Genomic DNA, 14,565 nt, shown 5'->3' with positions numbered 1-14,565 from the left:
TCACACACACAGGGGAACGGTACACTCCAAAGCTCAAAGAGAGGGATTCATGGTGCTAAATAAGTGTGACAGAGTGAGATACTGTGTGTGCTTTCACCTTCAGAAGCTCAGTCTGTGTTCCCAGGCTCTTGGTGCAGAGCTCCATGACGGAGTAGGAGCAGAAGGTGTCTCTGATCTTATACTGACTGAGTGTGCTCAGCCACAAAGAAGGAGAGACCTCCAGCTCCATTGGGGGAATCAGGATGGACTGATGACCTGAATACACACTACACACACACGCGAGCGAGAGAAAATACATACGTTAATATGTTAATGTTAACTACATTAATACAAAGGCAGTAAAACAAATATACAGGTGTGTGCATGTGTCTAAAATTAGTGGTTAGTGGTTGTGTCTTACCTAGAGAGGCACCAGAGGACAAAGCCAAGGCCGCAGTAGGGGTCGAGGCAGATGGCCACCTGTCTGGAGGAGTAGAGCTCACACTGAAGTTTAATGGAGCGACACAAAGCACTCACTGCGGCATGAGAGATCTGGAAGAGACAAACAAACACACCCAATTCATATTAGTGTGAAAATACTCAACTCTTATCAGTACATGTAAATCACCATGCTCATGTACAGTGGATGCTGGGCGTACATTACAGTATAACGTAAAATCCCTTTAGTTTTATACACACACAAAAATATTGATTGATATTTGTAATACAGGTAATATTGATGAGTGGAAAACAGGTCAACTCAAAAATGATAATATCCTTCCTTTTTTAGGAAATCACTCCACAGCAAGCGACCACTGCTTCATCAGTAGTCGAGTCAAGTAGCCTTTATTGTCATTTCTACCAAATATAGCTGATGCAGTACATAGTAATTTGAAACGACGTCTCCAGAACCCGAGGTGCCAATCATTCTTCCTCAACACACGTTAATATCAAGCGAGGTAAAGTCTCTGGTATAAAGGATCAACCATCACACCATTCTGTTTTTAGATATTGTAATCAGAATTAAGAGTGATGATGAATAATAAGAAACCTTTAGGAAGTTGGGGTCAGAGTGCAGCATCAGCAGTGATACAACATCCCTGGAGCAGAGACGGTTAAGGGCCTTGCTCAAGGGCCCAACACTGGCAACTTGTTAGTGCTGGGGCTTGAACTCTGTGCTTCTAGTCCAACAACCCTGTGTCTTAACTGTGTGAGCCACCAATGTCTTCAACGAGAAAGGATGAGTGCCAAACACACCCCATAAGTACAGAAAGCAAGGATTTACCTTCACGCCTGTCAGCATGCCAGTGGTGGACACACTGAAGTCCAGATAGGCCAACATCTCAGGTGTGGGAGGCTTATAGATGCTAGGTGGCCGCTTTTTTGGAAGATCATCTACACATGCAATGGGAACAGGGATGTGGGCATGTGAGCAAGGTAAACAATCAGATCCTGTATCATATCCATTAGGAATGAGTTTTGCTCTTACCGGTGTCTATGATAGTGGGCCACGTCTTCACATTCACACTGGCTGCAGCTTCTTTAGATCGTAAAGTCTTCATGAGAGCCTGAGTGGTCAGGATACAGGCTGCTTTGCTCACCTACAGAGAACATGTGCGTTATATCACATACACACATATTAACATCATATAGGGATCTGCAAGAGTGCGGTGTATATAACTCACGTCTATTATCATGCGCACTGTGGGAAGTGTAGCCGCCAAGTTTTGAGGGTGAGGAGGTCGGACAGTCACTGGGATACACCCGGCGTACAGACAGCCGTAGAAAGCAGCAATGAGGTCTATGCCTGTAATGGAGAGGAACAGAAAATGTCACATGATTATTACATTACAAACTGTATTATGTAGTGACCAAAGGTCTATGCAAACCACTAGAAGTGGTTTTAGTTATAAATTTGTACAAACACATGGCAGTAAAGTTTAAGTGATTAAGTTTTCATAACTTAAAAATGACCGATATCTTCATGGGAATCTGAATTAGACCTAGGATCTGATACCAATATTCCTTCTAGAGGAATGTGGTCAATTTAGCTGTTAGTACTAATTTGAAGGTAAGAACTATAGCCACACAATTTCCCTTGAACAAAACATATACACAAAGAGTATCTTGTGCGAGGCAAGCAAGACGATGTGGAAATCTGTACACGTTTAAAATTCCTAAGGAAATCAATGAGTACTGGAAGTCTCTGTGGAACTCTAAAGGACTAAGGTCACTTCTAATCTTCAGGGAAGAATGCAGTACCAGGAGGGTAGAGCAGCACCACATTGTCTCCAGTGTTGATGCCTCCTCTCTCCAACAGCGCTGCTGTAATCTTCTCGGCTCGTTTGTGAAGCTGTAAACACGTGGCTGTGCTCACTGCTGCACCCTGCAGGACAAAATAGTCAACATCATGCTAAATGAGTGTAATGGATCAGAACACAGGAAATTAATCTACAGGGTTTAATCTGGCAATTTCAAAAACAGAGAAATTAGGCTTATGAAAGGCATTCTGTAATGTGGGATGTATAAACAAAAGAAAACTGGTGAGTAATACATATTCTTCTCTTTCACTTACCTTGGCATTGAGAAGCATGTAAAGGACATGGTCAGGGTCACTCTGTGCTCTCGACTGCAGCGCCTCTGACAGGAACTGATGCTGGAATTCAGGACAAGACAGTCTAAATGACTCAGCATAAAGCAAGTATGAAATGTAATACGGCTTATTTGACTCATTTATCTACATAAAGCTCCAACATTTAGGCAATCGGCATATTCACTTTATTACGCTTCACAGTAATATATGAGAAAATATCACCAGGAAGGACAGAATAAGATAAAAAACATTTAATGCAATAGTTTGGTCAAAATGTAATTTTCCACAGTTTTCACCAAATTTCCCCAAATTAAATCAAGCAGCAAAGACATATCTGTGCACCTGCAATGTACTTCTTTAGTTTTGAAGCCAGAACGCTGCATCACACCCTTGAATCAAAAGGCGTCATTTGTAAATAAAGTGCTTCATAAATAACATGATCTGTACACGAATTTATGTGCTTAAGAATAAAATAATTCTGTCTTCAAAATGGCCGCTATGACTGTTAGCTTTGTAACAGTGTGTCATCAGGGTATAATAAATACCTGTTATAATTTATGCATGTAGAAACTGCTAAACTCATAGCTATAGCCATGCCTTGATTGCTAGCTAGATTAACCCGTGGGTTCAAAATCTAAAGAAATGAATTTCAGATGCCAAAAATGCCTTGGATGACGATGAGACCTCGTTTGGAGAAAGGGAGGAAAACCGTACAGAGGATTATCTTTGTCCAACCTATTTCATTTTAAAACACACAGAACAGAATTGAGGAAGTAGCATTATGAATACAAGGTGTGTGTTTCACACTGTGGCACATGACATACACACACTGAAGCAGTAAGAGCAAGCTCATGCAGACCACTGGCATTGCTCACTATGCAATACAGCCATTATATTTGTGTACATGTGAGTATTTCTACTGCTAGTGCCTACTAAAGGATTTCGAGGGCTTTAATATTCTTTAACAAAGTTGGCAAGGAGAATAAACCTTGCATCTGTTGCATTTACGAGTATGTATCCATGTTCAACATAAACTGTAAAAACAATCACTTGCCATGGTTTGGGATTATTATTATTATTATTTTTATTTTTTTTGGAGGAAAAAAAAAACCATACAAATCTAACAAAATAATCTGATTAACAGATTTCGGAGAATAACAAATTTAATAAACAATACTGTAATATGTTGCTTACATTGTCTACTTGAATAAAATATTAGCTGCTTAAATCATACAATGATCTAAATATCGGTATTTACGGAAACAGCCTTGTTATTAGGACTGTTAGTCCAAATTAGTTAAGAGTCTGATTATGCGCTGCCCCGGCTGAATTTAATGACTACAGCAGATGGCGGTGGCAGCCGCACACAGCGTGTGAAGGGCATGTTTAGTTTCATCTGTGGAAGCGAACACAAACAGATATTATAACACTCCAATTATTAGAACGAGTTACTGAGAAAAGCTTTAATGACGAAGAAAGGGTCGATCACTGTAGAACCCTGATGAAATTAATTAACGTGGCTGTGTGTGGCTGGTGGAACAGAAGGGTCATAACTCAGGCTAAAAACACACACAGACACGCACACACACACACACACACACACACAGTTTAGGTCTGCTAGCAGTCAGGCTTACCATCTTCATGGGCCATGTACAGAGCTAGAGGCCCACGCAAACAGAGTAGGAAATAAAGAGAGCAGCAGTCATGCTCCTTGCACTGGGTTCATCACATGCTATTATAATCATTCTTTTGCTCGTGTTTATTAAGATTAAATATGCGAGTGATTAAGCTAAAGTAATCACAATGTTGATTATTTCCAATTCCTTTTATACCACAAAAATTTGAGAACATTTTTAAAAACATATTAAAGAACAAAACTGTATTTTTTTTAATATGGTGAAATGATCAGTTACAGTTGCTTTGGTATATTTGTTATCAAAATACAGCCCTATCCTAAAGACTTGATATAAACCTACGATTATAGAATTAGCAAGAGCCACCATCAGAGCTAACGTTATAGAAAATTAATCAAACTGCTCTGAAGATTCCAATTTAAACATTCAACAGTGCTCTCTACACTCACTGCATGAAAGTAATTTTCTTTTGATAAAGAAAAGTCAAATCAATGCCCAGAGGCAGCAGTGTGTTACGTGATTCTCTGCTCTACGTGCTTCTTTTGGTGTAAAAATTCGTGCCAAGCTTTATTTTAACAGTTCGTTGTTAAAGTCATTCTGCAGGAATTGAGTCTTAATCTACAAACCTTCTTAGACATGTCCTGATCATCAGTGATGCCCAACTCCCTGCCTGCCGCCTGGGCAATCCTCTTCCCTGCCACCAAGTTCCCTACCATGATGGAGGCTGGACCCACTCCCACTGTTACAAAGACAAAACGACACAAAACCTGGTGATGTATACACACACACACCATCATCATCTTACATCATAATGAAACAACAAGAGAGAGAAACTGAGAATGCTGAAGACTAAAAGTGAGTACCTGGTTGTTTCTGACGGGGTTTGGGCAGGTTGGTCACACAGGTGTGAGGACACATGAGGATGTTACAGGGGTGCAGGGAGCCCTCCGCAAAGCAGTGCTTCGTCTGAGACACGTGAATGCCACCCAAAGGGGTCTTTGGCAAAGTGTTGGCTGGGACTAATGCCAAACAGTACAAGCCCACTTGATGAATAGTGTCTATAGCCTAGAGGGGGCAGGGGGTGGAAAGCCATTAATACAGTGAAATATTGCTAGTGAGATATATTTTAAATTTAAATCCATGCTTTCATGATCATGATCTTTGTTGGCCAAGAAAAGAGAAATGAGACCTGTAGAACTCGACTCATCCACTGGAAGCTGTCCTCCTCGTTAGCATCAGGCCTCTGCTCGGCCACGATAACAATCCTCTCATCATAGAACACTGTGACTGAGAACACTGCAATCCTGTAAGCAAACACACAGAGGCAAAAACAGACAGCTTTCAGAACTCTCAAAGGCTTGTTTTGCATTTCAGTGGTGTGGCACAGCTAAAGAACTCACCTCCCTCTATAGACTGTTTTCACCGGCTCTACGGCCAGCGCCGTGGCCACCAGGTCATCTGCGTTATGCCTGCGTCCACTGACCATGAGCAGTCCTTCAGTTCTACCCACAACAAATACCAGACTGCCCTAAAGGAAGAGAAAAAAAAACACACACAATCAAAACAAGAACAAAGTAGGACAACTAACCAGATTTATACAAGGACAGAGTTAGTTATGTCTTACCGGACCCACAAAGCCCAAGAGTCCTGTCCGGGTGAAGGGTGTCTCTCCTATAGGAGTTCCACCAGAGTTTACAGGAATCACCTGAAAAGTGTGCAAAAAAACCCCCACAAAACCCCGAACTCAAAGATTAGTAAAATGATTATATACATATAAATATATATTTATAGAAACATCTTCAGGAACGTCGTTTTAAGATTTTATCTCCGCACCTCAAAAGTGTTTTTGGTGACCCCTGGTAAGCCATAATACATGGTGCCACCAGCTCGAGAGTTCAGCACAATCTCACCAATCTCATCTGTTTTACACAGCATGGGAGGCCCGTCTGGCTTGACTATACACATCAGAGCTAAAACACAAAAGTAAACCACGAGGTTACTTCATCACTTCCTTGAGAACGTTCTCGATTTGTCTGTTCAAATGCGTTATATCCGAGTGTCATTTTTCATGTGATCACTGACCATAATTCCTTACACATTTTGCTTTACTCAGATTTACACACATATTGCTCTATAATTAGAATATACAGTATTATAGGTAGTACACATTCTTTCTATATTCTATAAAAGCTATTTCCTGTGAACATTGTAGTGCATTAGTAACATTCCTCTTTTTGACTATGCCTGCTTTAATGTCTGCTTTAATTTTAAGTCCCTTTAGATAAATGCTAAATAATTTATACATGTAGAAAGCAGAAAAGTGTTTAATCTCACCTCCAGGCATGACATGACCCACGTCCTGCACAGTCAGAGCAGAGTTCTTGTCCTCTGTGTTTACACGGATCACTCCATGACTCAGTCCACCCATAGACAGGACGGCTCTGGCAGGGAGAGGAGCACCAGGGACACCGGGCCTACACACAAACATACAGACACACACACACACTCAGAGTCTGTTGAGGGAAACATTGTCAACTTAAGGTTAAAAGTTGACTTCTGTACATACCTGCGTATAGCTACAGTCAGGGCCTCAGGAGAAGAGGCACAGGGACAAATCACCTCAGGCTTCAGACCGTGAGTCTGGAACACGTTCAGGAAGGCATCACATGATGACACGGACCCTAAAACACACACACATCGATACAAGTTTCAGACAAGCCAAAAAGATACGGTTGAGAAGTTTGCTTATGATGATGATGAGGATGATGATATTTCTTACATGGGTTAGCACCATCAGCTACAATGAGCATGCGCAGGGCGGATAGGTTGATGTCCTTTTGGTCTCTGTGAGCCATCATTGCCCAGTGCAGATCCCGACACTTCACCAAGGCTACACGTGCTGTGTGCCAACACAAACATGTACATTTAAGAAAACCAATGTGCTTCACATTGTTTAATAAACTATCATTTTTTCTTCCTTCCTGAATATTAAAATATATCCTTCAATATCTGACTGATTTGGAAATGTTCTATTTGTCTGGTACTAAATATGGATGCACTCTAACGAGATAAATATGTCCACTTTAACAAGATTGTGCTCTGTGCTCACAAATTTGTTTGTCCAAAAAATGTTTTTCCATTTCTGTGGATTCAAAAGGGTACAACTAGACTCTGAAACAGCAGACATAACACACGGCTAATGATGCCATACCAACCTTTGCTAGCATGAACTCGCTGCACCCAGGATAGAGGACAGGCCTTCATGACAGCGTAGGGCACACTGATGGTGTGAATCCTGTTCATTACACTCTGGAGAAATAAAACACAGGCTCAGAGTAGGTAGCAGTTTCACACAGACCAAAAATATTGTATTGGCAATATTTAACACTGGAGCAAAGGGAATTAAACTCACTGTCAGGACCCCGTGCCAAAGGCCCATGTCTTTCTTGAAGTCCAGAACATTGACCAGTGTTTCTCCTAAGACCACACACAGATTTATAGAAATACATATTTGCATCAAGCGGTCTTAACTTATTCACACAAATCTCAGTCTCATCAAACACACAAGCACCAGAGTAACAAGGAACCTTTCGAGGAACTAAAAGACATACGTAGTTTCTGCTGTATATTTTATACTGTTATGTAAAACAAGTAACAAAAAGGCTGAATAGATAAGATCTTCTAACATGGCAAAAACACAGCAACTCAAAACATGGGAGAATTTAAGACTAAGATATTTATATGGTGTACTTCCAGAACAGAGCAACATTATCATGAGTACTAGTTATCAAACTGTCAATAAAGGTGACTCAGTTTTGCATTGCTACGTTTGCATCACTGCTACAAAACACATTTAAGCAACTGCTTGTTACTTAAGCAAGCAAATTCATGAAGCATTAGATCAGTCAGTAAGGCAAACATCAACAGATCCTTACTACAAAATTGCCTATTGCACAGGAGGACTACAAAATGTTCCTAGAAGCTGTCCTCTAATGGAAATGTTCCTGTGGTGGAAATGAGCTTAGAGTGTACAGAGGCAACATGAAATATTAAACGAACTCAAGAACACACAGCTTTCTGCTTTTAATTATTTAACTCTTCCTTATTGCACTGGTTTTTGACTGCACTCAGTATTTAGTAGTCTCTGCTGCAAGCATTCTGTTGCACACACACACATGTTCCTGGTTAAGGCTGTTGTCTGAGGAGGAAACTTAAAAAAAAATGTAATTAAATATAAAAATCACCATACCCTGTTAGAAAATACCCTGTTATCCAAGCAAACCTTGGATGTGTGATGTAAACAGCGCAGTTCTATTCCATCAATGTCATTAATCTTTAATAGTGCCGGATCTGAGCAAAGTGTGCCTTTTTTTTTTTTCTTCACAGCTTGGTGTCAGCGATAAAACAGTGATAATTAAGTGATAATACAGTGATTAATACAGTACTGCAGCGTGACTCACCTTCACAGTAATTGCAGGCCTGTGTGAGAGCTTGGCAGTGCGTCAGCATGGAGAGTTTAGACACAGCCACCCCCATCACTGTGCCTTCCTTACTGGCCTTGTACTAAAGCCATCAATCACAACATTAGCAGGATGAAAAGGGATCTTGTACATTAATACATACAATCGCACATTTTTTTGATCGTCTTTGGCAGCTCCTCACCTCGATGTAGGCCGTGTCGGTGTTCGCAGTGGGGATGTGTGGTTGCCAATCTTTAGAAGGTTTTGTGAGATACTTGGTGTCTGTGACGACCCATCTGAGCCGAGGCCATCCTGTGAAAGCACACACACACACACAGAATACGTGTCCTCAAACTTTCGTTCAACATCCATCACTCTTCAGGTTTAAGGGTACAAGTGAAACAGACGCTGGAGATACCTTTGAACTGCAGTATTTCTCCGCTGGCTGTTTTTGGTAGCCCTTTAAGACACACTTCGCTGGTGAGAGCCAGACCGATCCCACAGCTGCCCAATAAAAAGCCAACTTGCTGGTTTCCTGCATCCTATCCAACAAGTTAAATGATTAAAAAAAAAAATAAAGAAAACATATTAATCAAGTATTAAGAATAGGAATTCAACTAGGTGAAAAAAAAAAGTCTGATCATTATATAATGCTCAGGATTTTAAAGAAATATTACATTCTGGCCTTAGTGCTTTGAAGTCACAATGAATACATCAACACTAGTTTATTTGGTTATAGACTTAGGATCCGATCAACCAAAAACTTTTTTTTAATACATAAAACAAACAGGAAAATAAGCATTAGTTTAAGTGTAATGGGAAGAGGTAGGTCTTTATTCGTCGTTTACAGATAGTCAGAGACTCAGCTGTTCGGACATCTAGGGGAAGTTCATTACACCACATCGGTGCCAGAACAGAACTTGCTGCATGCCTACATCTTACCCTGAGAGATAGAGGGACCAGAAGCAGTGCTGGTAGATCGGAGGGAGGAGTCATAAGAGCTTTGAGGTAAGAGGGAACTGGTCCATTTTTGGCTTTGTAAGGCAAGTGCATGTGGCTACTGGAAGCCAGTGGGGTGGTATGTGAGAACTTGAAAACAAGTCTACAATTTGGATCATTTTCAGAGTACTAATTGCTTTCATAGTTAGAACTGCCAGCAGTGAGTTGCAGCAGTCCAGTTTCCAAATGCACCTGAACAGCCTGTGTGGATAAAAAAATGCTGAATCCTTCTGATGTTGTAGAGAAGAAACCTACATAAGCGTGTCCCTTTCACAACATGCGAGGAAAGGGACAGTCGATTGTCCAAGGTTAGCTCAATGTTGTGAGCAGGCGCTGAAGAGATCAGATTGTTGTTCCTAATACCCAATCTCTATTCACCATGTGAACCCAAACTATGTTATTTTCCACTGCTGTAACTTTCAATAATTGTCTGCATTCTTAAAAAGAAAAAAAGAGAAAAAAAAAAAACCCAAAAAAAAAAAACAGGAAACCCTAATGAACTCCTATTAGAAGTCTAAGGGCAGTCACATGGTAGTCAATATATGTGTATGCACAATAGAATTAGAAAGTTTTATTAAGCATTTCATCACATTTTACATGTTTATTACTAAAATTCCACAAGTGCCCTTAAGCTTCTACTACAGTAAGTTTTGAGTAAATGTCTATTTTTTTCCCCTTCAGTTCAGAGAAATCTCTAGAAATTCTTACATACACTAAACAGCGGATTGAGAAAAACACAGCTAAAATGTATTTATTTAACGCTTTCCTTACCTTCTGAGACAGTGGCACCTCTATTGGAACAGGAATAACTTCAGCCAGCAGACAGCCGTAGAAAGCCACCCAGAACATACCAGGGTCACTGTTAGGGTAGACCAAGGCCACCTAGTGGACACACAGAAGACATTACTTGACTACCATTTACTTGACTTCTTTCAACTCTCACTTCATATATTAATAACAAAGCTATTAACTGGTTTTCTTCACACTATGCCTTCTCTTACCCGGTCTCCAGGTTTGAGCACAGGCTCAGTCTTGGTACCCAGCTTGTTTAAAAGCGTGTAGGCCAGTTTAAGACTTCGGCTCCACAGTTTACCTACAGCATCAAAAAGTGCAGAAGTAAGTTCTCAATTAACAATGCATGCTTGACCAAATCACACAAACACACAATTCTGTTCTACTGACCATAGGTGAGAGTGTAGAGGGGTTTGCCGGTGATGTCGAGTGCCGTGAGAGCTGGACTCTTGGCTTGTGTGGCGCCCCATCGGGCGAGTGCCGCCTGCAGGGCCGGGGGCCAGTTACTCACTACGCCCAAGGGCTCGCTCTTGACCGGGATCATCTGACGACCTTCAGGACGTGGAGTGTTAGGATCCGGCCGAGGGACTACAATACAGAGCACAAGTCAAACGTCAGATTTTAGCCAGACTGTAGCCGTTTTTGGTCATGTGACTACAATTACCAACATTTTATAAGAAGGTAGAATATAAACGCATCTATATTCTGTCCAAAACTGTTAAAAAACATATCAAAGGATCATATGAGAAAAATAGATGACGATGAAGATCGGAAATTACGGCAATGTAAACATAAGGGTGAGTTCTAGTCATCTGACATCAGTATAAATATACAAAGTAAATGCTAATCCTATGTGTAAATGTTAATGCATTGTACCAGATAATCACATAATCTGTTATAATAGTGTTTTATCATTGACTATAAATGCAATAAATCCCACAGAATGTATAAGTGACCTGAGAGTGCATATACAGTTATATGGCTTAAATTCGGAGTCTAAATTCAAGTTACTATTGACATGTACATGATTGGATCGACTGACTGAAATATTTTCTACCTTCCACAATGTGCTCAGTGTCATCCAGAAAAAACTCGCTGAGTGGAGGACGTTTGGGTCTCTTCAGCGTGTTAAGCAGCTGCTGTATCTTGGTGGAGACTCTGCTGTGCACTGGAACTCCTACAAACACACACACACACACACACACTTAGCTCTGTGTATTCTCAAAATAAAATAGAAAATACTGACTAAATAAGAATCGGTGCATGCATGTTAGAGGAAACAAATTTACAGTTCACACCATGTCACAATTTGTAACAACAGGAGCAAAACACCACTCTTACACACACACACACACACACACACACACACACGAGGAAACAAGATATTGAACGCAAAAAAGACAGGGGTCACTGCACTGAACAGCGCTCTTTTACTTGCCACGGTACCTTTTCCTATAATCAGAAAAGCAACCCCATGATGGATAAAAAAAAAAAAAAGAGCAAAATATAGGTTAAATTCTGGATTCACATCAATTGTACATAACAGCAATCACTTTACTCGATTCATGACCATCTACTATATATATTTGTTGACACACCTAGTAGACTGAGGTGTTAAAGGTGAGCACAGAAATACCTTCACACTTAATATTGACTTTTGCGATGAATCCATCTTTATATATATCTGGCAATAAATACAGTAACGATACTGTAACTACATTTTTCCAATTAGATGATTATACCCTTCTGTCCTTCACTCTGGTTAATATTCTTCACCCTGAAGAATGCTCAGCTCTTTCCTTAGACTGAATTCTAAATTATTTTTAAATTTGTAAAAAAAAAAAAATAAAAAAAAATAATAAGGATTAGCGTGTTCGGAGCTGAAGAAGTATTCAGGTGAAGAGCAGTGAAAAGCAGCTACTGTCTACTGTCATACATAACTCCATCCTTCTCCTGCTTAGATTACTACAAATTTCCATAGTTAAAATGATCAAATCCTGAATCTCTTCTGACTAACAGTTGATCTTGACTCTGTATTACACCTGTACTCCCAAAACCTTTACCTGTTGCACATGAAAGAACATTTAGATCAAAATCCTCCTTCGTTGTGACCTTGTGCTTCCTTAAAACTCCAACGTATGCTTAGATCTTCCTATTATTGCTCACTATCTCTCTCTCTCTCTTTCTAACATTTGCAGTCTTAGTATAAGAGCAGTTCTGTGGTAACACCCAGACAGTCCCACGTCACTCTCTGTAAAACTTCAGACTCGGCTGTTTTCACAGGGCTTTCGGGGTTTTAACAATCCTAATTATTGCTTTGTCGGTGTTCACAAACAATAAGGGCCAGTTGTTGAAAAGCTCAATACGACCATAACGAATTATTGTATTATAATGTTCCACTGTTATTAAAATGGAACGTAAACCTCACTGGAAACAAGAACGAGAGACGAAGACGGGTACAAAACGGGTGTTTATATAAAGGAATATTTCTACGGATGACCCAATAAACATTTATGAGAACTGAATTAAAATATAAACTGCAGTGTGCACATGTGAACATGTAGAATACGCTGCTGTGTAGAACAGACTATAACCTGCTCACCATCTGCAGTGTCCATCATGCTGGAGCGGTTGCTGCCGCGACTCATGCCCTTCACTACAGGACTGGAACTCATTTCCACGCGCGAGTTTCTGTCCTGCGGCACGGAGGACGTCACATCAGGAGGAACGTTGCTGCTTTCTGCATGTAGACATAACAGTGTGTAAGGACTATAACTTTGTTTAGGATATAAGCTTCAAAAGCTATTAAACAGAGGTTTCATTGGGGATTTAAAAGTTTTCCCTCCTGCATTGTTTCCCCCCCATACATGAGTCATATCATGCCCAGGTATGTTCATGAGTATATTTATATACAAGTATATTTTGGGCTGTTAAAATTGACATTATAATCTGTTTTGAAAAATAACAAAGGAGCAGAATAGCAGTAAGAAATGCTGGTAAAGCATGCTGTGTTCCTGTTAATGTTGGAGATGTATTGCTTTATGCTTTTGGTTGCAGTGCAGCAGGTATAAAGAAACTGAAACTGCTGCATTGGTAATCATGCATGTGTGCGGTTAATCTACAAGTTAATCTAGAGCAGCTCATTTCCAAAGCATACGAAGAAAAGAAAACGAGTCCCTCAGAATACATTAACGTTGCTTATAAAACAACAAAAGGACTTAAATGATGTGAAACAAAATGGTGCCTGACGATTTTCCTTTTCCCAGTTTGCTTTTATTGAGCACATAACACATCATGTTCCTCAGAAGAAATCACTTTAATGCAGTGAGGTATTAAATGTAAAATTTCAGAAGAATTTGGCCTGTAAATAAATAGAAATAAATACTGCGCTTGACTTGCTGTCTACTGGCAAGAACACGGTCACCGCTTTGTCCTCATAAAGTGTGTTAAGTGTTGGCGTACCTATGCGAGTGTGTGCGAGTACATCTGCCAGTGTATTCTGAATGTGGTTCTTGCTGCCGTCTCCGTGTGACAGGGTGGAGGAGGCAGAGGATGAAGTGGATGATCCCTGGATTGAGCGATTTATCCAAAACTCCGAATTCTGCAGACTCTGAGCAAGAACCGCACTCACTGCAGCCTGACGTCTGCGAAGAGACCCTTCATCCTCTGATGCAGACGACGTGTCTACACACACACACACACACACACTCCTATTAAATCCTCAACTAATTTGTGGGAGTCAGTAAAATTTGTGGGAGTGCTTGTAGTTTTTAATGAGATTCTTTTCCAAATCAAAACAGCAGGAAGATCAGACTGTAATTGAGTCATTACCTGAGCACCGATCGAGGCGTCTGCATGCACACATGGACCTGACTTGCATTTACAACTAGTGTGTAACCATACATGTCCTTTTTTGGTGCAAACTAGTTATTATTAAACGTATTATAACGTATTTCTTAACCAAACTCATAAAGAGATCAGTATTGCTACACTTTTGTCACAAATAGAGTTGCGCGTGTTGACTCTGACTCTGGTCTCCGTCATGCCGTGTCTCATCATCACTGGTCACTGAGCTGTGGACAGAAGGGACAGCAGAAGGCTAGTGGGC

General features: G+C 40.5%; 1 protein-coding gene across 1 annotated transcript in view; it reads right to left on the bottom strand.

Moving 5' to 3' along the window:
* The window catches only part of dip2ba (disco-interacting protein 2 homolog Ba), a 55,649-nt gene that overhangs the window by 3,573 nt on the left and 37,511 nt on the right, over positions 1 to 14,565 (bottom strand). The window contains exons 5-31 of the mRNA XM_060894991.1: positions 13,920 to 14,141; positions 13,060 to 13,197; positions 11,515 to 11,634; positions 10,848 to 11,045; positions 10,667 to 10,758; positions 10,437 to 10,547; positions 9,085 to 9,208; positions 8,869 to 8,978; positions 8,667 to 8,769; positions 7,619 to 7,683; positions 7,422 to 7,515; positions 6,986 to 7,105; positions 6,773 to 6,887; positions 6,541 to 6,680; positions 6,040 to 6,176; positions 5,831 to 5,911; positions 5,607 to 5,734; positions 5,396 to 5,510; positions 5,070 to 5,271; positions 4,833 to 4,945; positions 2,555 to 2,635; positions 2,242 to 2,365; positions 1,665 to 1,786; positions 1,469 to 1,580; positions 1,265 to 1,374; positions 401 to 531; positions 98 to 266 (exon numbers count right to left, since the gene is read on the bottom strand). Coding sequence (XP_060750974.1) covers positions 98 to 266; positions 401 to 531; positions 1,265 to 1,374; positions 1,469 to 1,580; positions 1,665 to 1,786; positions 2,242 to 2,365; positions 2,555 to 2,635; positions 4,833 to 4,945; positions 5,070 to 5,271; positions 5,396 to 5,510; positions 5,607 to 5,734; positions 5,831 to 5,911; positions 6,040 to 6,176; positions 6,541 to 6,680; positions 6,773 to 6,887; positions 6,986 to 7,105; positions 7,422 to 7,515; positions 7,619 to 7,683; positions 8,667 to 8,769; positions 8,869 to 8,978; positions 9,085 to 9,208; positions 10,437 to 10,547; positions 10,667 to 10,758; positions 10,848 to 11,045; positions 11,515 to 11,634; positions 13,060 to 13,197; positions 13,920 to 14,141 — 3,377 coding nt within the window. The remainder of the gene's footprint in view (positions 1 to 97; positions 267 to 400; positions 532 to 1,264; positions 1,375 to 1,468; positions 1,581 to 1,664; positions 1,787 to 2,241; positions 2,366 to 2,554; positions 2,636 to 4,832; positions 4,946 to 5,069; positions 5,272 to 5,395; positions 5,511 to 5,606; positions 5,735 to 5,830; positions 5,912 to 6,039; positions 6,177 to 6,540; positions 6,681 to 6,772; positions 6,888 to 6,985; positions 7,106 to 7,421; positions 7,516 to 7,618; positions 7,684 to 8,666; positions 8,770 to 8,868; positions 8,979 to 9,084; positions 9,209 to 10,436; positions 10,548 to 10,666; positions 10,759 to 10,847; positions 11,046 to 11,514; positions 11,635 to 13,059; positions 13,198 to 13,919; positions 14,142 to 14,565) is intronic.

This window comes from Tachysurus vachellii, chromosome 19, assembly GCF_030014155.1.
Source record: "Tachysurus vachellii isolate PV-2020 chromosome 19, HZAU_Pvac_v1, whole genome shotgun sequence".
Taxonomy (NCBI): Eukaryota; Metazoa; Chordata; class Actinopteri; order Siluriformes; family Bagridae; genus Tachysurus; species Tachysurus vachellii.
Note: the sequence above shows the minus strand (reverse complement) of the source record. Positions and strands in the feature narration are given on the sequence as shown.